Source organism: Oncorhynchus mykiss, chromosome 31, assembly GCF_013265735.2.
Source record: "Oncorhynchus mykiss isolate Arlee chromosome 31, USDA_OmykA_1.1, whole genome shotgun sequence".
NCBI lineage: Eukaryota > Metazoa > Chordata > Actinopteri > Salmoniformes > Salmonidae > Oncorhynchus > Oncorhynchus mykiss.
The window spans coordinates 16873800-16898799 of NC_050571.1; the positions used below are offsets into that span (position 1 = coordinate 16873800).

Sequence of the window (25000 nt, forward strand, 5' to 3'; positions counted from 1 at the left end):
TTTAGTCTGTCTGTGGGGCCTTGTTGACCTGGGAGAAGTAAATGCATTCCATCCCCATTACCTCAGTGCAGTGCTTGTTTAAAAACATTTTTTGTGAATGAGCTGTCTGGGAATGAGCTGTCTGGGAATGAGCTGTCTGGGAATGAGCTGTCTGGGAATGAGCTGGATATTTATTAGAGAGAGAGAGAATAATACAGAGAGAAAGAGAGAGGGGAAGAGAGCAAGAGAAAGAAGGAGAAAGAGATGAAGGGGAAGACACCTAGATTTCAAGAAGAGGACAGATCAGAGATAGGGGAAAGATTCATGTTTGTAGAGAGGAAGAGAAACAGAGGGGTGAAGAGAGAAGAATGAGTTTACAATCAACAGGGAAGCATTTTAATGTTGCACCCAGACTAATCCTTGAGAGGATCATTTACAATGAGCTTGATGACACTTGGCATTCTGTGTCTGGAGAAGGAGATTGGCGATTGGGTTAACAGGGTGAACAACACTCAGCTGAAGCCACACAGTGACAGACACAGCAGGAGGACAGGACCCCTCACTTACTTGCATGACAGTTGGTTTATACCGTGTATGAAATAACAGTCTCCACCGTTGACACAGTACGACTTCTCTGTGTCGTTACAGCGCCGGGCGTGACTCGAGCCCGGAGACAGAGTAGTGGTCACTATGGAGGAGAGAGAGAAAGAGTAGTGGTCACTATGGAGGAGATAGAGTAAGAGTAGTGGTCACTATGGAGGAGAGAGAGTAAGAGTAGTGGTCACTATGGAGGAGAGAGAGTAAGAGTAGTGGTCACTATGGAGGAGAGAGAGTAAGAGTAGTGGTCACTATGGAGGAGAGAGAGTAAGAGTATTGGTCACTATGGAGGAGAGAGAGTAAGAGTAGTGGTCACTATGGAGGAGAGAGAGTAAGAGTAGTGGTCACTATGGAGGAGAGAGAGTAAGAGTAGTGGTCACTATGGAGGAGAGAGAGTAAGAGTAGTGGTCACTATGGAGGAGAGAGAGTAAGAGTATTGGTCACTATGGAGGAGAGAGAGTAAGAGTAGTGGTCACTATGGAGGAGAGAGATTAAGAGTAGTGGTCACCATGGAGGAGAGAGAGTAAGAGTAGTGGTCACTATGGAGGAGAGAGAGTAAGAGTAGTGGTCACTATGGAGGAGAGAGAGTAAGAGTAGTGGTCACTATGGAGGAGAGAGAGTAAGAGTAGTGGTCACTATGGAGGAGAGAGAGTAAGAGTAGTGGTCACTATGGAGGAGAGAGAGTAAGAGTAGTGGTCACTATGGAGGAGAGAGAGTAAGAGTAGTGGTCACTATGGAGGAGAGAGAGTAAGAGTAGTGGTCACTATGGAGGAGAGAGAGTAAGAGTAGTGGTCACTATGGAGGAGAGAGAGTAAGAGTAGGGGTCAGCAAGGAAGAGGGGAGCGTGGCGGTAACTAAGGAAAAGAAGGAAAGTGTAGAGGTCACTACGGAGAGGGTTAATAAATAGTTACTAAGGAAGAAAGGGAAAGAACGTTGCCATGGTGGATGTCAAGAAAGAGAGAATGAACATGGTGGTAACTAAGGAAGATAGAAAGAGTATGGTGGTTGTCAAGGAAAACAGAGTCTGTGGTAGTTAGTGAAGGTGGAAAGAGTGTGAAAGTCATACTGCAGAGTGGGGATGGTGTGTCTGTGGACTCACGGCTCTGGATGCTGATGCCGCTCGTAGTGTTTTCTTGGCCCAGCGTGTTCTCAACCACACACGTGTAGTTCCCAGAATCCTCCAGCCTTGCTCGGTTGATCTGGACCTTGGAATTTTTTCTGCAGAAAATGAGCGAGGGAGAGAGGCGAGAGAGAGAGACACATGGAGTGCGAGTGATTCCTTTGAGTCAATATGAATGGTAGTTCAAAACAGAAACAAGAGTCTATAGAATATTTTTTGGAACCTCTTGCCTTTGCTGTGTGTGAATGTGTGACTGGAGGTTGGCCGGTCTCTGAGACTCACTTATTGGTCTTGATTTTGACGTCTTTTCCCCTCTGGAGCTCTCGGCCATCTTTGTACCACTGGAAGGAGGGGCTGGGGTTCCCTGACGCCTCACACTTGAGATACAGTCTCTCCCCCTCCCTTAGAGACTGGCCCCGCATCGGCCGCAACTTAGGGGCCGCAGCTAAGGAGAGAGACACAGAGAGAGAGAGAGAGAGAGAGAGAGAGAGAGAGAGAGAGAGAGAGAGAGAGAGAGAGAGGGACACACACAAAGAGAGAGGGAGCGGAGAGAGACGCACACACAGAGAGAGAAAGAGAGAGAGAGAGAGAGAGCAAGAGAGAGAGACACACACACACACACACAGAGAGAGAGAGAGAGAGAGACAGAGAGAGATAATGAAATGTCTCTGTTCCTTTAGAACTTCTGTGAGTGTTACAGTTAATTTTTAATTGTTTATTTTACTTTTGTTAATTATCTATTTCACTTGCTTTGGCAATGTAAACATATGTTTCCCATGCCAATAAAGCCCTTTGAAATAAACTGAATTGAGAGAGAGAGAGACAAAGAGAGAGATGGGTAGGGAGAGAGTTAAAAAGAAGGATAGAGGGAAAAGTTAGAAACAAGGCTAACATTATTTGTTCATCAACTGCAGTACCCCAGGTGAACCCTGATCCCAGCTGACGTTTTGACATGGGCTCTTGACACACTCCAAACCACCTCCGTTACAGAGCAGCTCAGTATACACTAACACTGGACTGAATCCTGGAGAGTCAGTTTTCGCCTTTCGCATTTCTTTGTCTCTTTAAAAAGAGAGGAACGCATTTTGAGGAGTTAAAGCTTTTCTAGCTAGCCTCTGCAGTAGAGCTTTGATAAGGAGTGCTGTGTTTTCCAACCTCGCTCTGCCATCAACTGGCACAGTGTGAATCTCTGGAGACCCTCACTCTCTTCCCCTTAAAAATATAAGAGCCTGCAACGCTGACATGAGCCAGAGCAGAAGAGCACAAAAGAAGTCCACTATGGAACACCATTTGGGTCTTTTCATGTCAAAAAAGATACACATCAAATAACACTGTTTGAGCGTCATATGAGCCTGTTGACCAATCAGGAGCTGAATATGACTGCACCTCACATAATCATTTAACACGCAGTTATGCACATTAATTACACTCTCAGTCGTATTTGGCATGTCACAGCAGTTCACCGATATGTGTACTATGGTGCTGGTAAAGTTTTGTTTAGTGCACCAGACACACTTCGCCAAGCTCTGGGACAGTGCTGGTCATAAAAAAAGGTAGCTAGCTGATGCATGCTAAATTTGTTCTTCCCCAAAAACATAGCAAAACAAGATAATCGGTTTCAGTAGCTATAGTTAGCTAACTAACTATCTAGCTAGGTGTCATAATCTAAAATATCCCTAATTTATAACACTGTGCTCATTTGATAAATGATTGTCGAATCCACCTATGTGAAGCTAGACACAATAAGGATTAGCCACAATAGTGTAATTTGCGGTTCGCCTTCAAAATAAAAGTCTCCCACTGAAAGTGATGCAAATGAAAACAAATAGCGCCATAATGGAATAGAACATGCTTAACAAGTTTTTAATGTTTTTATATAATTTCAACAAAAGACAATAATTTGTGAATTTGACAAAAATCTGTTGAAATTACCCTGTGGATGTATTTGACTTTAGAATTGCATTGGGGGCATACTTATTTCACTGTATAGCCTTACCTATAGATTGTGGATCAATGACATGGGGTTTCAGTCTACTCAGTGACACCTGTATAAAAGCCCCTTAGATATAAATTTAGAATCCTCTAATGGACATTATATGGATCTACAAGTGTTTATTTTAATGTAGAGATTCCGGTAAACTCTTAGATGTTTCCTTTCGTGTGTCCTACCAATTACTATTGGATTATTCACCATGGCAACCACTTGTTAGTATAAAAAGGAAATGTATTTCTCAGTTCGGTTGGCTTCCGTGGAGATCAGATCGTTTTCATTTGCAGGGATATTTGTGCGTTTTTGACTAAATGTAGTCAGAACAAATACTTTATTTTATAATATTCCTGTTGCTATTGTTACATGTACAGTGCCTTGCGAAAGTATTCGGCCCCCTTGAACTTTGCGACCTTTTGCCACATTTCAGGCTTCAAACATAAAGATATAAAACTGTATTTTTTTGTGAAGAATCAACAACAAGTGGGACACAATCATGAAGTGGAACGACATTTATTGGATATTTCAAACTTTTTTAACAAATCAAAAACTGAAAAATTGGGCGTGCAAAATTATTCAGCCCCTTTACTTTCAGTGCAGCAAACTCTCTCCAGAAGTTCAGTGAGGATCTCTGAATGATCCAATGTTGACCTAAATGACTAATGATGATAAATACATTCCACCTGTGTGTAATCAAGTCTCCGTATAAATGCACCTGCACTGTGATAGTCTCAGAGGTCCGTTAAAAGCGCAGAGAGCATCATGAAGAACAAGGAACACACCAGGCAGGTCCGAGATACTGTTGTGAAGAAGTTTAAAGTCGGATTTGGATACAAAAAGATTTCCCAAGCTTTAAACATCCCAAGGAGCACTGTGCAAGCGATAATATTGAAATGGAAGGAGTATCAGACCACTGCAAATCTACCAAGACCTGGCCGTCCCTCTAAACTTTCAGCTCATACAAGGAGAAGACTGATCAGAGATGCAGCCAAGAGGCCCATGATCACTCTGGATGAACTGCAGAGATCTACAGCTGAGGTGGGAGACTCTGTCCATAGGACAACAATCAGTCGTATATTGCACAAATCTGGCCTTTATGGAAGAGTGGCAAGAAGAAAGCCATTTCTTAAAGATATCCATAAAAAGTGTTGTTTAAAGTTTGCCACAAGCCACCTGGGAGACACACCAAACATGTGGAAGAAGGTGCTCTGGTCAGATGAAACCAAAATTGAACTTTTTGGCAACAATGCAAAACGTTATGTTTGGCCTAAAAGCAACACAGCTCATCACCCTGAACACACCATCCCCACTGTCAAATATGGTGGTGGCAGCATCATGGTTTGGGTCTGCTTTTCTTCAGCAGGGACAGGGAAGATGGTTAAAATTGATGGGAAGATGGATGGAGCCAAATACAGGACCATTCTGGAAGAAAACCTGATGGAGTCTGCAAAAGACCTGAGACTGGGACGGAGATTTGTCTTCCAACAAGACAATGATCCAAAACATAAAGCAAAATCTACAATGGAATGGTTCAAAAATAAACATATCCAGGTGTTAGAATGGCCAAGTCAAAGTCCAGACCTGAATCCAATCGAGAATCTGTGGAAAGAACTGAAAACTGCTGTTCACAAATGCTCTCCATCCAACCTCACTGAGCTCGAGCTGTTTTGCAAGGAGGAATGGGAAAAAATGTCAGTCTCTCGATGTGCAAAACTGATAGAGACATACCCCAAGCGACTTACAGCTGTAATCGCAGCAAAAGGTGGCGCTACAAAGTATTAACTTAAGGGGGCTGAATAATTTTGCACGCCCAATTTTTCAGTTTTTGATTTGTTAAAAAAGTTTGAAATATCCAATAAATGTCGTTCCACTTCATGATTGTGTCCCACTTGTTGTTGATTCTTCACAAAAAAATACAGTTTTATATCTTTATGTTTGAAGCCTGAAATGTGGCAAAAGGTCGCAAAGTTCAAGGGGGCCGAATACTTTCGCAAGGCACTGTATATACAATATATTTGTATGTAGAGGGATAACTTTGTTCACCAGTTCTCTTACCATTTTGTACATTTATGTAATTAGCCTACCAGTTGGTTTAACTGTAATGTTCATTCTCTTGAGAGGATTTATGGTGTGTTAATTTTCTCTTATTGTCTATTGTGTATAGATTGCTGCCACTACTGTTTAATGTCATATTGTTTATACATTGTATTCATTTTATATATATTTGATCCTGTCTTCCTCTGTACACAAACCATATACTCTCATCAATGATTTCATCATGAAACTCCTAGACTGGGCTTCTGTGTCTGTCATTACTCTTTGACTAGAGTGCAGTCCGGTATCAGTTTACTTCCTGTGGCCTATGCACACCGTTTTAACACCTACAGAACATTAGCGTCGTAGCTCTTATTGCGGGACTCTGAAACAACTGTGAAATGACCTACATTTATTGTACCAGTCAATCTACTATGTGTATTTCTTTAAACGGCCAGTGTCTTAGACCACTACGCCACTCGAGAGCCAATTCTAGCCATCCTTTATGGCTAGTTCTAGTCGGGCAGCTTAGTCTCCTATTCAGAGGACCCACACTTTTTTTAGTGTCTTATAGGTCAACGTCATGCCAAATACTTATCACCACATCTCGTTCAGCCTATCAGCAGCCTTGATTCCCGGGACTTCAGTTTCAGTTGGTCTATGACCCCAGCACGCAGTGTGGTCAGAAACATGCTTTCCCCATCCTGAGCTCTTCCACAGTTTTCCCTCCTGCTGAACTTTTCCTCCTGTGGACTGAATCCCTGTAGGTCTGATGTTTAAGAGTTACCTCTGCTGCAGAGGATAAGTTCATTAGAGTTACCAGCCTCAGAAAATGCAGCCCAAATGAATGCTTCACAGAGTTCAAGTAACAGACACATTTCAACATCAACTGTTGAAGGGAGGATGTGTGAATTAGGCCTTCATTGTCGAATTTCTGCAAAGAAACTACTAAAGGACACCAATAAGAAGAAGAGACTTGCTTGGACCAAGAAAAATGAGCAATGGACTCTAGACCAGTGGATATTTGTCCTTTGGTCTGATGAGTCCACATTTTGGTTCCAACTGCTGTGTCTTTGTGAGACACGGTGTGGGTGAACGGATCATCTCCACATGTGTATTTCCACCGTAATGCATGGAGGAGGAGGTGTTATGGTGTGAGTGAACGGATCATCTCCACATGTGTATTTCCACCGTAAAGCATGGAGGAGGAGGAAGTGTAATGGTGTAGGGCTGCTTTGCTGGTGACACTGTCTATGATTTATTTAGAATTCAAGGCACACTTAACCAGCATGGCTACCACAGCATTCTGCAGCGAAACACCATCCCATCTGGTTTGGGCTTAGTGGGACTATCATTTGTTTTTCAACAGGATAATGACCCAACAGATCTCCAGGCTGTGTAAGGGCTATTTGACCAAGAAGGAGAGTGATGGAATGCTGCATCAGATGACCTGGCCTCCACAATCCCCTGACCTCAACCAAATTGAGATGGTTTGGGATGAGTTGGACCGCAGAGTGAAGGAAAAGGAGCCAACAAATGCTCCGCATATGTGGTGACTTCTTCAAGACTGTTTTTATTTGACCATTATTTAAATAGGAAAGTCAAGTCACATTACATAACCCGGTCTGGTCAAGCCTCACTGGAGCTAGCTGGTTGCTTATAACGTTAGCTTTGGGAAACAAGGTTAGGTAGCTGGCTAGCTAGTTATTTTCATGGGAGAACAAGTGGCTACCTAGCTAATACTTCCTCACATGGATTCCTAAATCATTGCTAATAATATTGAAGAATACTGCAGTTTCTACTGGTCATTGTTTTCAGGCTGCTATCTAGTACGGTACCACGCTAAAACTAGCTAGCTACCCCAGAAGGTTCTAATAACATTTGTATGAAAGATATTTGTAAACATGTCATGGCCGGTGTTTGCAGACAGTTTGTTTTGACAGCATTGACAGTGCTACTGATCGTAGCGGTGGCGCTTGGCTTGCACGTGCAAATTCAGCACACACAACATTCTACAACAGAATTGTGTTATTTGACATTTCAAATTAAAAGCTAATTTGACGCGTGAAATAGTGTTATTTGATGAGTATCTTTTTTGACTAGAAAAGACCCAAACGGTGTTCCAAAGTCCACTGACAAGAGACAGAGCAGGGGAGCACAAAGGAAATCCACTGACTAGAGCCAGAGCAGGGGAGCACAAAGGAAATCCACTGACTAGAGCCAGAGCAGGGGAGCACAAAAGAAATCCACTGACAAGAGCCAGAGCAGGGGAGCACAAAGGAAATCCACTGACAAGAGACAGAGCAGGGGAGCACAAAGGAAATCCACTGACAAGAGACAGAGCAGGGGAGCACAAAGGAAATCCACTGACAAGAACTAGAGCAGGGGAGCACAAAGGAAATCCACTGACTAGAATCAGAGCAGGGGAGCACAAAGGAAATCCACTGACAAGAACTAGAGCAGGGGAGCACAAAGGAAATCCACTGACTAGAATCAGAGCAGGGGAGCACAAAGGAAATCCACTGACAAGAACTAGAGCAGGGGAGCACAAAGGAAATCCACTGACAAGAGTTAGAGCAGGGGAGCACAAAGGAAATCCACTGACAAGAACTAGAGCAGGGGAGCACAAAGGAAATCCACTGACAAGAGTTAGAGCAGGGGAGCACAAAGGAAATCCACTGACAAGAACTAGAGCAGGGGAGCACAAAGGACATCCAATTACAAGAACTAGAGCAGGGGAGCACAAAGGAAATCCACTGACAAGAACTAGAGCAGGGGAGCACAAAGGAAATCCACTGACAAGAGCCAGAGCAGGGGAGCACAAAGGAAATCCACTGACAAGAACTAGAGCAGGGGAGCACAAAGGAAATCCACTGACTAGAGCCAGAGCAAGGGAGCACAAAGGAAATCCACTGACTAGAACTAGAGCAGGGGAGCACAAAGGAAATCCACTGACTAGAGTCAGAGCAGGGGAGCACAAAGGAAATCCACTGACTAGAGTCAGAGCAGGGGAGCACAAAGGAAATCCACTGACAAGAACTAGAGCAGGCAAAGGAAATCCACTGACTAAAACTAGAGCAGGGGAGCACAAAGGAAATCCACTGACAAGAGCCAGAGCAGGGGAGCACAAAGGAAATCCACTGACAAGAACTAGAGCAGGGAAAGGAAATCCACTGACAAGAACTAGAGCAGGGAAAGGAAATCCACTGACAAGAACTAGAGCAGGGAAAGGAAATCCACTGACAAGAACTAGAGCAGGGGAGCACAAAGGAAATCCACTGACTAGAACTAGAGCAGGGGAGCACAAAGGAAATCCACTGACAAGAACTAGAGCAGGGGAGCACAAAGGAAATCCACTGACAAGAGACAACAGCAGGGGAGCACAAAGGAAATCCACTGACAAGAGACAACAGCAGGGGAGCACAAAGGAAATCCACTGACAAGAGACAACAGCAAGGGAGCACAAAGGAAATCCACTGACAAGAGACAACAGCAGGGGAGCACAAAGGAAATCCACTGACAAGAGACAACAGCAGGGGAGCACAAAGGAAATCCACTGACAAGAGACAACAGCAGGGGAGCACAAAGGAAATCCACTGACTAGAGCCAGAGCAGGGGAGCACAAAGGAAATCCACTGACTAGAGCCAGAGCAGGGGAGCACAAAGGAAATCCACTGACAAGAGACAACAGCAGGGGAGCACAACGAAAATCCACTGACAAGAGACAGAGCAGGGGAGCACAAAGGAAATCCACTGACAAGAGACAACAGCAGCATAGTGATTGAATAGCTGCACACATACACACACAAGTGGACATACGCAAGCATGCACATGTACACACAGGAATACACACACACACACACACACATACAGTCCATCGACAATTCAGAAAAAATCAAGAGCGAACCCTGTTGTTAAAGTGCCCTCCTTATTACATCACCATCTTGCCTTCTCTCTTTCTACAATGATCCCCTCTCTCAATACTACCCTCTCCATAATGATCCTCTCTCTCTCCATACTACTCTCTACATAATGATCCTCTTTCTATACTACCCTCTACATAATGATCCTCTCTCTCTCTATACTACCCTCTACATAATGATCCTCTCTCTATACTACCCTCTCCATAATGATCCTCTCTCTCTCTATACAACCCTCTACATAATGACCCTCTCTCTATACTACCCTCTCCATAATGATCCTCTCTGTATACTACCCTCTCCATAATGATCCTCTCTCTATACTACCCTCTCCATAATGAGACTCTCTCTCTATACTACCCTCTCCATAATGAGACTCTCTCTCTATACTACCCTCTACATAATGATCCTTTCTCACTCTCTCTCTCTATACTACCCTCTCTATAATGATCCTCTCTCTCTCTATACTACCCTCTACATAATGATATCTCTCTATACTACCCTCTCAAAAACGATCCTCTCTCTATACTACCCTCTCCATAATGATCCTCTCTCTCGCTATACTACCCTCTCCATAATGATCCTCTCTCTCTCTATACTACCCTCTCCATAATGAGCCTCTCTCTCTCTCTCTATACTACCCTCTACATAATGACCATCTCTCTCTCTATACTACCCTCTCCATAATGATCCTCTCTCTCTATACTACCCTCTCCATAATGAGCCTCTCTCTCTACTCTACCCTCTCCATAATGATCCTCTCTCTCTACTCTACCCTCTCCATAATGATCCTCTCTCTCTATACTACCCTCTCCATAATGAGCCTCTCTCTCTATACTACCCTCTACATAATGATCCTCTCTCACTGTCTCTCTCTATACTACCCTCTCTATAATTATCCTCTCTCTCTCTATACTACCCTCTACATAATGATCCTCTCTCACTCTCTCTCTCTCTATACTACCCTCTCTATAATGATCCTCTCTCTCTCTATACTACCCTCTACATAATGATATCTCTCTATACTACCCTCTCAAAAACGATCCTCTCTCTATACTACCCTCTCCATAATGAGCCTCTCTCTCGCTATACTACCCTCTCCATAATGATCCTCTCTCTCTCTATACTACCCTCTACATAATGATATCCTCTCTATACTATCCTCTACATAATGATATCCTCTCTCTCTATTCTACCCTCTCCACACTGACCCTCTCTCTCTATACTACCCTCTCCATAATGAGCCTCTCTCTCTATACTACCCTCTACATAATGATCCTCTCTCACTCTCTCTCTCTATACTACCCTCTCTATAATGGTCCTCTCTCTCTCTATACTACCCTCTACATAATGATATCTCTCTATACTACCCTCTCAAAAACGATCCTCTCTCTATACTACCCTCTCCATAATGATCCTCTCTCTCTCTATACTACCCTCTCCATAATGATCCTCTCTCTCTCTATAGTACCCTCTACATAATGAACCTTTCTCTCTATACTACCCTCTACATAATGATCCTCTCTCACTCTCTCTCTCTATACTACCCTCTCCATAAAGATCAACTCTCTCTCTATATTACCCTCTCCATAATGATCCTCTCTCTCTTTATACTACCCTCTCCATAATGATCCTCTCTCTCTTTATACTACCCTCTCCATAATGATCCTCTCTCTCTTTATACTACCCTCTCCATAATGATCCTCTCTCTCTTTATACTACCCTCTCCATAAAGATCAACTCTCTCTCTATATTACCCTCTCCATAATGATCCTCTCTCTCTCTATACTACCCTCTCCATAATGATCCTCTCTCTCTTTATACTACCCTCTCCATAAAGATCAACTCTCTCTCTATATTACCCTCTCCATAATGATCCTCTCTCTCTTTATACTACCCTCTCCATAATGATCCTCTCTCTCTTTATACTACCCTCTCCATAATGATCCTCTCTCTCTCTATACTACCCTCTCCATAATGATCCTCTCTCTCTTTATACTACCCTCTCCATAATGATCCTCTCTCTATACAACCTTCTCCATAATGATCCTCTCTCTCTCCATACTACCCTCTACATAATGACCCTCTCTCTCTCTCTATACTATCCTCTCCATAATGATCCTCTCTCTCTCTCTATACTACCCTCTACATAATGATCCTCTCTCTCTCTATACTACCCTCTCCATAATGATAATCTGTCTCTCCACACTACCCTTTCCATAATGATCCTCTCTCTCTTTATACTACCCTCTCCATAATGATCCTCTCTCTCTTTATACTACCCTCTCCATAAAGATCAACTCTCTCTCTATATTACCCTCTCCATAATGATCCTCTCTCTCTCTATACTACCCTCTCCATAATGATCCTCTCTCTCTTTATACTACCCTCTCCATAAAGATCAACTCTCTCTCTATATTACCCTCTCCATAATGATCCTCTCTCTCTTTATACTACCCTCTCCATAATGATCCTCTCTCTCTTTATACTACCCTCTCCATAATGATCCTCTCTCTCTCTATACTACCCTCTCCATAATGATCCTCTCTCTCTTTATACTACCCTCTCCATAATGATCCTCTCTCTATACAACCTTCTCCATAATGATCCTCTCTCTCTCCATACTACCCTCTACATAATGACCCTCTCTCTCTCTCTATACTATCCTCTCCATAATGATCCTCTCTCTCTCTCTATACTACCCTCTACATAATGATCCTCTCTCTCTCTATACTACCCTCTCCATAATGATAATCTGTCTCTCCACACTACCCTTTCCATAATGATCATCTCTCTCTCTATACTACCCTCTCAAAAATTATACTTTCTCTCTCCACACTACCCTCTCAAAAACAATCCTCTCTCTATACTACCCTCTCCATAATGATCCTCTCTCTCTATACTACCCTCTACATTATGATATCCTCTCTATACAATCCTCTACATAATGATATCCTCTCTCTCTACTCTACCCTCTCCATAATGATCCTCTCTCTCGCTATACTACCCTCTCCATAATGATCCTCTCTCTCTCTATACTACCCTCTACATAATGATATCCTCTCTATACTATCCTCTACATAATGATATCCTCTCTCTCTATTCTACCCTCTCCACACTGACCCTCTCTCTCTATACTACCCTCTCCATAATGAGCCTCTCTCTCTATACTACCCTCTACATAATGATCCTCTCTCACTCTCTCTCTCTATACTACCCTCTCTATAATGGTCCTCTCTCTCTCTATACTACCCTCTACATAATGATATCTCTCTATACTACCCTCTCAAAAACGATCCTCTCTCTATACTACCCTCTCCATAATGATCCTCTCTCTCTCTATACTACCCTCTCCATAATGATCCTCTCTCTCTCTATAGTACCCTCTACATAATGAACCTTTCTCTCTATACTACCCTCTACATAATGATCCTCTCTCACTCTCTCTCTCTATACTACCCTCTCCATAATGATCCACTCTCTCTCTATACTACCCTCTACATAATGATCCTCTCTCTCTCAATACTACTCTCTCCATATTGACCCTCTCTCTATACTACCTTCTCCATAAAGATCAACTCTCTCTCTATATTACCCTCTCCATAATGATCCTCTCTCTCTTTATACTACCCTCTCCATAATGATCCTCTCTCTCTTTATACTACCCTCTCCATAATGATCCTCTCTCTCTTTATACTACCCTCTCCATAATGATCCTCTCTCTCTTTATACTACCCTCTCCATAAAGATCAACTCTCTCTCTATATTACCCTCTCCATAATGATCCTCTCTCTCTCTATACTACCCTCTCCATAATGATCCTCTCTCTCTTTATACTACCCTCTCCATAAAGATCAACTCTCTCTCTATATTACCCTCTCCATAATGATCCTCTCTCTCTTTATACTACCCTCTCCATAATGATCCTCTCTCTCTTTATACTACCCTCTCCATAATGATCCTCTCTCTCTCTATACTACCCTCTCCATAATGATCCTCTCTCTCTTTATACTACCCTCTCCATAATGATCCTCTCTCTATACAACCTTCTCCATAATGATCCTCTCTCTCTCCATACTACCCTCTACATAATGACCCTCTCTCTCTCTCTATACTATCCTCTCCATAATGATCCTCTCTCTCTCTCTATACTACCCTCTACATAATGATCCTCTCTCTCTCTATACTACCCTCTCCATAATGATAATCTGTCTCTCCACACTACCCTTTCCATAATGATCATCTCTCTCTCTATACTACCCTCTCAAAAATTATACTTTCTCTCTCCACACTACCCTCTCAAAAACAATCCTCTCTCTATACTACCCTCTCCATAATGATCCTCTCTCTCTATACTACCCTCTACATTATGATATCCTCTCTATACAATCCTCTACATAATGATATCCTCTCTCTCTACTCTACCCTCTCCATAATGATCCTCTCTCTCTATACTACCCTCTACATAATGATCCTCTCTCACTCTCTCTCTCTATACTACCCTCTCTATAATGATCCTCTCTCTCTCTATACTACCCTCTACATAATGATCCTCTCTCACTCTCTCTCTCTATACTACCCTCTATATAATGACCATCTCTCTCTCTATACTACCCTCTCCATAATGATCCTCTCTCTATACAACCCCCTCCATAATGAACCTCTCTCTCTATACTACCCTCTACATAATGATCCTCCATCTCTCTCTATACTACCCTCGACATAATTACCATCTGTCTCTATACTACCCTCTCCATAATGAGCCTCTCTCTCTATACTACCCTCTACATAATGATCCTCTCTCACTCTCTCTCTCTATACTACCCTCTCTATAATGATCCTCTCTCTCTATACTACCCTCTACATAATGATCCTCTCTCACTCTCTCTCTCTATACTACCCTCTACATAATGATCCTCTATCTCTCTCTATTCTACCCTCTACATAATGACCATCTCTCTCTCTATACTACCCTCTCCATAATGATCCTCTCTCTATACAACCCCATCCATAATGAACCTCTCTCTCTATACTACCCTCTACATAATGATATCCTCTCCATACTACCCTCTACATAATGACCCTCTCTCTCTCTCTATACTATCCTCTCCATAATGATCCTCTCTCTCTCTCTATACTACCCTCTACATAATGATCCTCTCTCTCTCTATACTACCCTCTCCATAATGATAATCTGTCTCTCCACACTACCCTTTCCATAAAGATCATCTCTCTCTCTATACTACCCTCTCAAAAATTATACTTTCTCTCTCCACACTACCCTCTCAAAAACAATCCTCTCTCTATACTACCCTCTCCATAATGATCCTCTCTCTCTATACTACCCTCTACATTATGATATCCTCTCTATACAATCCTCTACATAATGATATCCTCTCTCTCTACTCTACCCTCTCCATAATGATCCTCTCTCTCTATACTACCCTCTACATAATGATCCTCTCTCACTCTCTCTCTCTATACTACCCTCTCTATAATGATCCTCTCTCTCTCTATACTACCCTCTACATAATGATCCTCTCTCACTCTCTCTCTCTATACTACCCTCTATATAATGACCATCTCTCTCTCTATACTACCCTCTCCATAATGATCCTCTCTCTATACAACCCCCTCCATAATGAACCTCTCTCTCTATACTACCCTCTACATAATGATCCTCCATCTCTCTCTATACTACCCTCGACATAATGACCATCTGTCTCTATACTACCCTCTCCATAATGAGCCTCTCTCTCTATACTACCCTCTACATAATGATCCTCTCTCACTCTCTCTCTCTATACTACCCTCTCTATAATGATCCTCTCTCTCTATACTACCCTCTACATAATGATCCTCTCTCACTCTCTCTCTCTATACTACCCTCTACATAATGATCCTCTATCTCTCTCTATTCTACCCTCTACATAATGACCATCTCTCTCTCTATACTACCCTCTCCATAATGATCCTCTCTCTATACAACCCCATCCATAATGAACCTCTCTCTCTATACTACCCTCTACATAATGATATCCTCTCTATACTATCCTCTACATAATGATATCCTCTCTCTCTATTCTACCCTCTCCACAATGACCCTCTCTCTCTATACTACCCTCTCCATAATGATCCTCTCTCACTCTCTCTCTCTATACTACCCTCTCCATAATGATCAACTCTCTCTCTATACTACCCTCTACATAATGACCCTCTCTCTCTCTATACTACCCTCTACATAATGACCCTCTCTCTCTCTCTATACTATCCTCTCCATAATGATCCTCTCTCTCTCTCTATACTACCCTCTACATAATGATCCTCTCTCTCTCTATACTACCCTCTCCATAATGATAATCTGTCTCTGCACACTACCCTTTCCATAATGATCATCTCTCTCTCTATACTACCCTCTCAAAAATGATACTTTCTCTCTCCACACTACCCTCTCAAAAACAATCCTCTCTCTATACTACCCTCTCCATAATGATCCTCTCTCTCTATACTACCCTCTACATTATGATATCCTCTCTATACAATCCTCTACATAATGATATCCTCTCTCTCTACTCTACCCTCTCCATAATGAGCCTCTCTCTCTACTCTACCCTCTCCATAATGAGCCTCTCTCTCTACTCTACCCTCTCCATAATGATCCTCTCTCTCTACTCTACCCTCTCCATAATGATCCTCTCTCTCTATACTACCCTCTCCATAATGAGCCTCTCGCTCTAAACTACCCTCTACATAATGATCCTCTCTCACTGTCTCTCTCTATACTACCCTCTCTATAATGATCCTCTCTCTCTCTATACTACCCTCTACATAATGATCCTCTCTCACTCTCTCTCTCTCTATACTACCCTCTCTATAATGATCCTCTCTCTCTTTATACTACCCTCTACATAATGATATCTCTCTATACTACCCTCTCAAAAACGATCCTCTCTCTATACTACCCTCTCCATAATGATCCTCTCTCTCTCTATACTACCCTCTCCATAACGATCCTCTCTCTCTCTATACTACCCTCTCCATAATGAGCCTCTCTCTCTCAATAATACCCTCTACATAATGACCCTCTCTCTCTCTATACTACCCTCTACATAATGATCCTCTCTCTCTCTATACTACCCTCTACATAATGATCCTCTATCTCTCTCTATACTACCCTCTACATAATGACCATCTCTCTCTCTATACTACCCTCTCCATAATGATCCTCTCTCTATACAACCCCCTCCATAATGAACCTCTCTCTATAATACCCTCTCCATAATGAGCCTCTCTACATACTACCCTCTCCATAATGATCCTCTCTCTCTCTATACTACCCTCTCCATAACGATCCTCTCTCTCTCTATACTACCCTCTCCATAATGAGCCTCTCTCTCTCAATAATACCCTCTACATAATGACCCTCTCTCTCTCTATACTACCCTCTACATAATGATCCTCTCTCTCTCTATACTACCCTCTACATAATGACCCTCTCTCTCTCTATACTACCCTCTCCATAACGATCCTCTCTCTCTCTATACTACCCTCTCCATAATGAGCCTCTCTCTCTCAATAATACCCTCTACATAATGACCCTCTCTCTCTCTATACTACCCTCTACATAATGATCCTCTCTCTCTCTATACTACCCTCTACATAATGATCCTCTATCTCTCTCTATACTACCCTCTACATAATGATCCTCTATCTCTCTCTATACTACCCTCTACATAATGACCATCTCTCTCTCTATACTACCCTCTCCATAATGATCCTCTCTCTATACAACCCCCTCCATAATGAACCTCTCTCTCTATACTACCCTCTACATAATGATATCCTCTCTATACTATCCTCTACATAATGATATCCTCTCTCTCTATTCTACCCTCTCCACAATAACCCTCTCTCTCTATACTACCCTCTCCATAATGAGCCTCTCTCTCTATACTACCCTCTACATAATGATCCTCTCTCCATAATGATCCTCTCTCCATACTACCCTCTCCATAATGATCCTCTCTCCATACTACCCTCTCCATAATGATCCTCTCTCCATACTACCCTCTCCATAATGATCCTCTCTCCATACTACTCTATCCATAATGATCCTCTCTCCATACTACCCTCTCCATAATGATCCTCTCTCCATACTACCCTCTCCATAATGATCCTCTCTCTATACTACCCTCTCCATAATGATCCTCTCTCCATACTACCCTCTCCATAATGATCATATCTCCATACTACCCTCTCCATAATGATCCTCTCTCTATACTACCCTCTCCATAATGATCCTCTCTCTATACTACCCTCTCCATAATGAGCCTCTCTACATACTACCCTCTCCATAATGAGCCTCTCTCTATACTACCCTCTCCATAATGATTCTCTCTCCATACTACCCTCTCCATAATTATCCTCTCTCTATACTACCCTCTCCATTATGATCCTCTCTCTATACTACCCTCTCCATAATGATCCTCTCTCTATACTACCCTCTCCATAATGATACTCTCTCCATACTACCCTCTCCATAATTATCCTCTCTCTATACTACCCTCTCCATAATGATCCTCTCTCCATACTACCCTCTCCATAATTATCCTCTCTCTATACTACCCTCTCCATAATGATCCTCTCTCTATACTACCCTCTCCATAATGATACTCTCTCCATACTACCCTCTCCATAATGATCCTCTCTCTATACTACCCTCTCCATAATTATCCTCTCTCTATACTACCCTCTCCATAATGATCCTCTATCTATACTACCCTCTCCATAATGAGCCTCTCTCTATACTACCCACTCCATAATAATCCTCTCTCTATACTACCCTCTCCATAATGAGCCTCTCTCTATACTACCCTCTCCATAGTGATCCTCTCTCTCTATACTAAACTCTCCATAATTATCCTCTCTCTATACTACCCTCTCCATAATGATCCTCTCTCTCTATACTACCCTCTCCATAATGATCCTCTCTCTATACTACCCTCTACATAATGATCCTCTCTCCATACTAACCTCTCCATAATGATCCTCTCTCTCTATACTACCCACTCCATCATGATCCTCTGTCTCTATACTACCCTCTCCATAATGATCCTCTCTCTCTATACTACCCTCTCCATAATGATCCTCTCTCTAAACTACCCTCTCCATAATTATCCTCTCTCCATACTACCCTCTCCATAATGATCCTCTCTCCATACTACCCTCTCCATAATGATCCTCTCTATACTACCCTCTCCATAATGATCCTCTCTCCATAATGATCCTCTCTCCATACTACCCTCTCCATAATGATCCTCTCTCCATACTACCCTCTCCATAATGATCATCTCTCCATACTACCCTCTCCATAATGATCCTCTCTCCATACTACCCTCTCCATAATGATCCTCTCTCTATACTACCCTCTCCATAATGATCATCTCTCCATACTACCCTCTCGATAATGATCCTCTCTCCATACTACCCTCTCCATAATGATCCTATCTCCATACTACCCTCTCCATAATGATCCTCTCTATACTACCCTCTCCATAATGATCCTCTCTCCATAATGATCCTCTCTCCATACTACCCTCTCCATAATGATCCTCTAACCATACTACCCTCTCCATAATGATCATCTCTCCATACTACCCTCTCGATAATGATCCTCTCTCCATACTACCCTCTCCATAATGATCCTCTCTCCATACTACCATCTCCATAATGATCATCTCTCCATACTACCCTCTCAATAATGATCCTCTCTCCATACTACCCTCTCCATAATGATCCTCTATCTATACTACCCTCTCCATAATGAGCCTCTCTCTATACTACCCTCTCCATAATGATCCTCTCTCTATACTACCCTCTCCATAATGAGCCTCTCTCTATACTACCCTCTCCATAATAATCCTCTCTCTATACTACCCTCTCCATAATGAGCCTCTCTCTATACTACCCTCTCCATAGTGATCCTCTCTCTCTATACTACCCTCTCCATAATTATCCTCTCTCTATACTACCCTCTCCATAATGATCCTCTCTCTCTATACTACCCTCTCATAATGATCCTCTCTCTATACTACCCTCTCCATAATGATCCTCTCTCCATACTACCCTCTCCATAATGATCCTCTCTCTCTATACTACCCACTCCATCATGATCCTCTCTCTATACTAACCTCTCCATAATGATCCTCTCTCTCTATACTACCCTCTCCATAATGATCCTCTCTCCATACTACCCTCTCCATAATGATCCTCTCTCTCTATACTACCCTCTACATAATGATCCTCTCTCTCTCTATACTACCCTCTACATAATGAGCCTCTCTCTATACTACCCTCTCCATAGTGATCCTCTCTCTAAACTACCCTCTCCATAATTATCCTCTCTCTATACTACCCTCTCCATAATGATCATCTCTCCATACTACCCTCTCCATAATGATCCTCTCTCCATACTACCCTCTCCATAATGATCCTCTCTCGATACTACCCTCTCCATAATGATCATCTCTCCATACTACCCTCTCGATAATGATCCTCTCTCCATACTACCCTCTCCATAATGATCCTATCTCCATACTACCCTCTCCATAATGATCCTCTCTATACTACCCTCTCCATAATGATCCTCTCTCCATAATGATCCTCTCTCCATACTACCCTCTCCATAATGATCCTCTAACCATACTACCCTCTCCATAATGATCATCTCTCCATACTACCCTCTCGATAATGATCCTCTCTCCATACTACCCTCTCCATAATGATCCTCTCTCCATACTACCATCTCCATAATGATCATCTCTCCATACTACCCTCTCAATAATGATCCTCTCTCCATACTACCCTCTCCATAATGATCCTCTATCTATACTACCCTCTCCATAATGAGCCTCTCTCTATACTACCCTCTCCATAATGATCCTCTCTCTATACTACCCTCTCCATAATGAGCCTCTCTCTATACTACCCTCTCCATAATAATCCTCTCTCTATACTACCCTCTCCATAATGAGCCTCTCTCTATACTACCCTCTCCATAGTGATCCTCTCTCTCTATACTACCCTCTCCATAATTATCCTCTCTCTATACTACCCTCTCCATAATGATCCTCTCTCTCTATACTACCCTCTCATAATGATCCTCTCTCTATACTACCCTCTCCATAATGATCCTCTCTCCATACTACCCTCTCCATAATGATCCTCTCTCTCTATACTACCCACTCCATCATGATCCTCTCTCTATACTAACCTCTCCATAATGATCCTCTCTCTCTATACTACCCTCTCCATAATGATCCTCTCTCCATACTACCCTCTCCATAATGATCCTCTCTCTCTATACTACCCTCTACATAATGATCCTCTCTCTCTCTATACTACCCTCTACATAATGAGCCTCTCTCTATACTACCCTCTCCATAGTGATCCTCTCTCTAAACTACCCTCTCCATAATTATCCTCTCTCCATACTACCCTCTCCATAATGATCCTCTCTCCATACTACCCTCTCCATAATGATCCTCTCTATACTACCCTCTCCATAATGATCCTCTCTCCATAATGATCCTCTCTCCATACTACCCTCTCCATAATGATCCTCTCTCCATACTACCCTCTCCATAATGATCATCTCTCCATACTACCCTCTCCATAATGATCCTCTCTCCATACTACCCTCTCCATAATGATCCTCTCTCTATACTACCCTCTCCATAATGATCATCTCTCCATACTACCCTCTCGATAATGATCCTCTCTCCATACTACCCTCTCCATAATGATCCTATCTCCATACTACCCTCTCCATAATGATCCTCTCTATACTACCCTCTCCATAATGATCCTCTCTCCATAATGATCCTCTCTCCATACTACCCTCTCCATAATGATCCTCTAACCATACTACCCTCTCCATAATGATCATCTCTCCATACTACCCTCTCGATAATGATCCTCTCTCCATACTACCCTCTCCATAATGATCCTCTCTCCATACTACCATCTCCATAATGATCATCTCTCCATACTACCCTATCAATAATGATCCTCTCTCCATACTACCCTCTCCATAATGAGCCTCTCTCTATACTACCCTCTCCATAATGATCCTCTCTCTATACTACCCTCTCCATAATGAGCCTCTCTCTATACTACCCTCTCCATAATAATCCTCTCTCTATACTACCCTCTCCATAATGAGCCTCTCTCTATACTACCCTCTCCATAGTGATCCTCTCTCTCTATACTACCCTCTCCATAATTATCCTCGCTCTATACTACCCTCTCCATAATGATCCTCTCTCTCTATACTACCCTCTCATAATGATCCTCTCTCTATACTACCCTCTCCATAATGATCCTCTCTCCATACTACCCTCTCCATAATGATCCTCTCTCTCTATACTACCCACTCCATCATGATCCTCTCTCTATACTAACCTCTCCATAATGATCCTCTCTCTCTATACTACCCTCTCCATAATGAGCCTCTCTCTATACTACCCTCTCCATAATGATCCTCTCTCCATACTACCCTCTCCATAATGATCCTCTCTCTCTATACTACCCTCTCCATAATGATCCTCTCTCTCTATACTACCCTCTACATAATGATCCTCTCTCTCTATACTACCCTCTCCATAATGATCCTCTCTCTAAACTACCCTCTCCATAATGATCCTCTCTCCATACTACCCTCTCCATAATGATCCTCTCTCTCTATACTACCCACTCCATCATGATCCTCTCTCTATACTAACCTCTCCATAATGATCCTCTCTCTCTATACTACCCTCTCCATAATGATCCTCTCTCTAAACTACCCTCTCCATAATTATCCTCTCTCCATACTACCCTCTCCATAATGATCCTCTCTCCATACTACCCTCTCCATAATGATCCTCTCTATACTACCCTCTCCATAATGATCCTCTCTCCATAATGATCCTCTCTCCATACTACCCTCTCCATAATGATCCTCTCTCCATACTACCCTCTCCATAATGATCATCTCTCCATACTAACCTCTCCATAATGATCCTCTCTCCATACTACCCTCTCCATAATGATCCTCTCTCTATACTACCCTCTCCATAATGATCATCTCTCCATACTACCCTCTCGATAATGATCCTCTCTCCATACTACCCTCTCCATAATGATCCTATCTCCATACTACCCTCTCCATAATGATCCTCTCTATACTACCCTCTCCATAATGATCCTCTCTCCATAATGATCCTCTCTCCATACTACCCTCTCCATAATGATCCTCTAACCATACTACCCTCTCCATAATGATCATCTCTCCATACTACCCTCTCGATAATGATCCTCTCTCCATACTACCCTCTCCATAATGATCCTCTCTCCATACTACCATCTCCATAATGATCATCTCTCCATACTACCCTCTCAATAATGATCCTCTCTCCATACTACCCTCTCCATAATGATCCTCTATCTATACTACCCTCTCCATAATGAGCCTCTCTCTATACTACCCTCTCCATAATGAGCCTCTCTCTATACTACCCTCTCCATAATAATCCTCTCTCTATACTACCCTCTCCATAATGAGCCTCTCTCTATACTACCCTCTCCATAGTGATCCTCTCTCTCTATACTACCCTCTCCATAATTATCCTCTCTCTATACTACCCTCTCCATAATGATCCTCTCTCTCTATACTACCCTCTCATAATGATCCTCTCTCTATACTACCCTCTCCATAATGATCCTCTCTCCATACTACCCTCTCCATAATGATCCTCTCTCTATACTACCCTCTCCATAATGATCCTCTCTCCATACTACCCTCTCCATAATGATCCTCTCTCTCTATACTACCCTCTCCATAATGATCCTCTCTCTCTATACTACCCTCTCCATAATGATCCTCTCTCTCTATACTACCCTCTCCATAATGATCCTCTCTCTAAACTACCCTCTCCATAATGATCCTCTCTCCATACTACCCTCTCCATAATGATCCTCTCTCTCTATACTACCCTCTCCATAATGATCCTCTCTCCATACTACCCTCTCCATAATGATCCTCTCTCTCTATACTACCCTCTCCATAATGATCCTCTCTCTCTATACTACCCTCTCCATAATGATCCTCTCTCTCTATACTACCCACTCCATCATGATCCTCTCTCTATACTAACCTCTCCATAATGATCCTCTCTCTCTATACTACCCTCTCCATAATGATCCTCTCTCCATACTACCCTCTCCATAATGATCCTCTCTCTCTATACTACCCTCTACATAATGATCCTCTCTCTCTCTATACTACCCTCTACATAATGAGCCTCTCTCTATACTACCCTCTCCATAGTGATCCTCTCTCTCTATACTAAACTCTCCATAATTATCCTCTCTCTATACTACCCTCTCCATAATGATCCTCTCTCTCTATACTACCCTCTACATAATGATCCTCTCTCCATACTAACCTCTCCATAATGATCCTCTCTCTCTATACTACCCACTCCATCATGATCCTCTGTCTCTATACTACCCTCTCCATAATGATCCTCTCTCTCTATACTACCCTCTCCATAATGATCCTCTCTCTAAACTACCCTCTCCATAATTATCCTCTCTCCATACTACCCTCTCCATAATGATCCTCTCTCCATACTACCCTCTCCATAATGATCCTCTCTATACTACCCTCTCCATAATGATCCTCTCTCCATAATGATCCTCTCTCCATACTACCCTCTCCATAATGATCCTCTCTCCATACTACCCTCTCCATAATGATCATCTCTCCATACTACCCTCTCCATAATGATCCTCTCTCCATACTACCCTCTCCATAATGATCCTCTCTCTATACTACCCTCTCCATAATGATCATCTCTCCATACTACCCTCTCGATAATGATCCTCTCTCCATACTACCCTCTCCATAATGATCCTATCTCCATACTACCCTCTCCATAATGATCCTCTCTATACTACCCTCTCCATAATGATCCTCTCTCCATAATGATCCTCTCTCCATACTACCCTCTCCATAATGATCCTCTAACCATACTACCCTCTCCATAATGATCATCTCTCCATACTACCCTCTCGATAATGATCCTCTCTCCATACTACCCTCTCCATAATGATCCTCTCTCCATACTACCATCTCCATAATGATCATCTCTCCATACTACCCTCTCAATAATGATCCTCTCTCCATACTACCCTCTCCATAATGATCCTCTATCTATACTACCCTCTCCATAATGAGCCTCTCTCTATACTACCCTCTCCATAATGATCCTCTCTCTATACTACCCTCTCCATAATGAGCCTCTCTCTATACTACCCTCT

General features: G+C 42.5%; 1 protein-coding gene across 1 annotated transcript in view; it reads right to left on the minus strand.

Moving 5' to 3' along the window:
* The window catches only part of LOC110504389 (pro-neuregulin-2, membrane-bound isoform-like), a 54050-nt gene that overhangs the window by 17044 nt on the left and 12006 nt on the right, over positions 1–25000 (minus strand). Inside the window, exons 2-4 of the mRNA XM_036970116.1 lie at positions 1979–2141; positions 1676–1794; positions 547–667 (exon numbers count right to left, since the gene is read on the minus strand). Of these exons, the coding sequence (XP_036826011.1) occupies positions 547–667; positions 1676–1794; positions 1979–2141 (403 nt within the window). The remainder of the gene's footprint in view (positions 1–546; positions 668–1675; positions 1795–1978; positions 2142–25000) is intronic.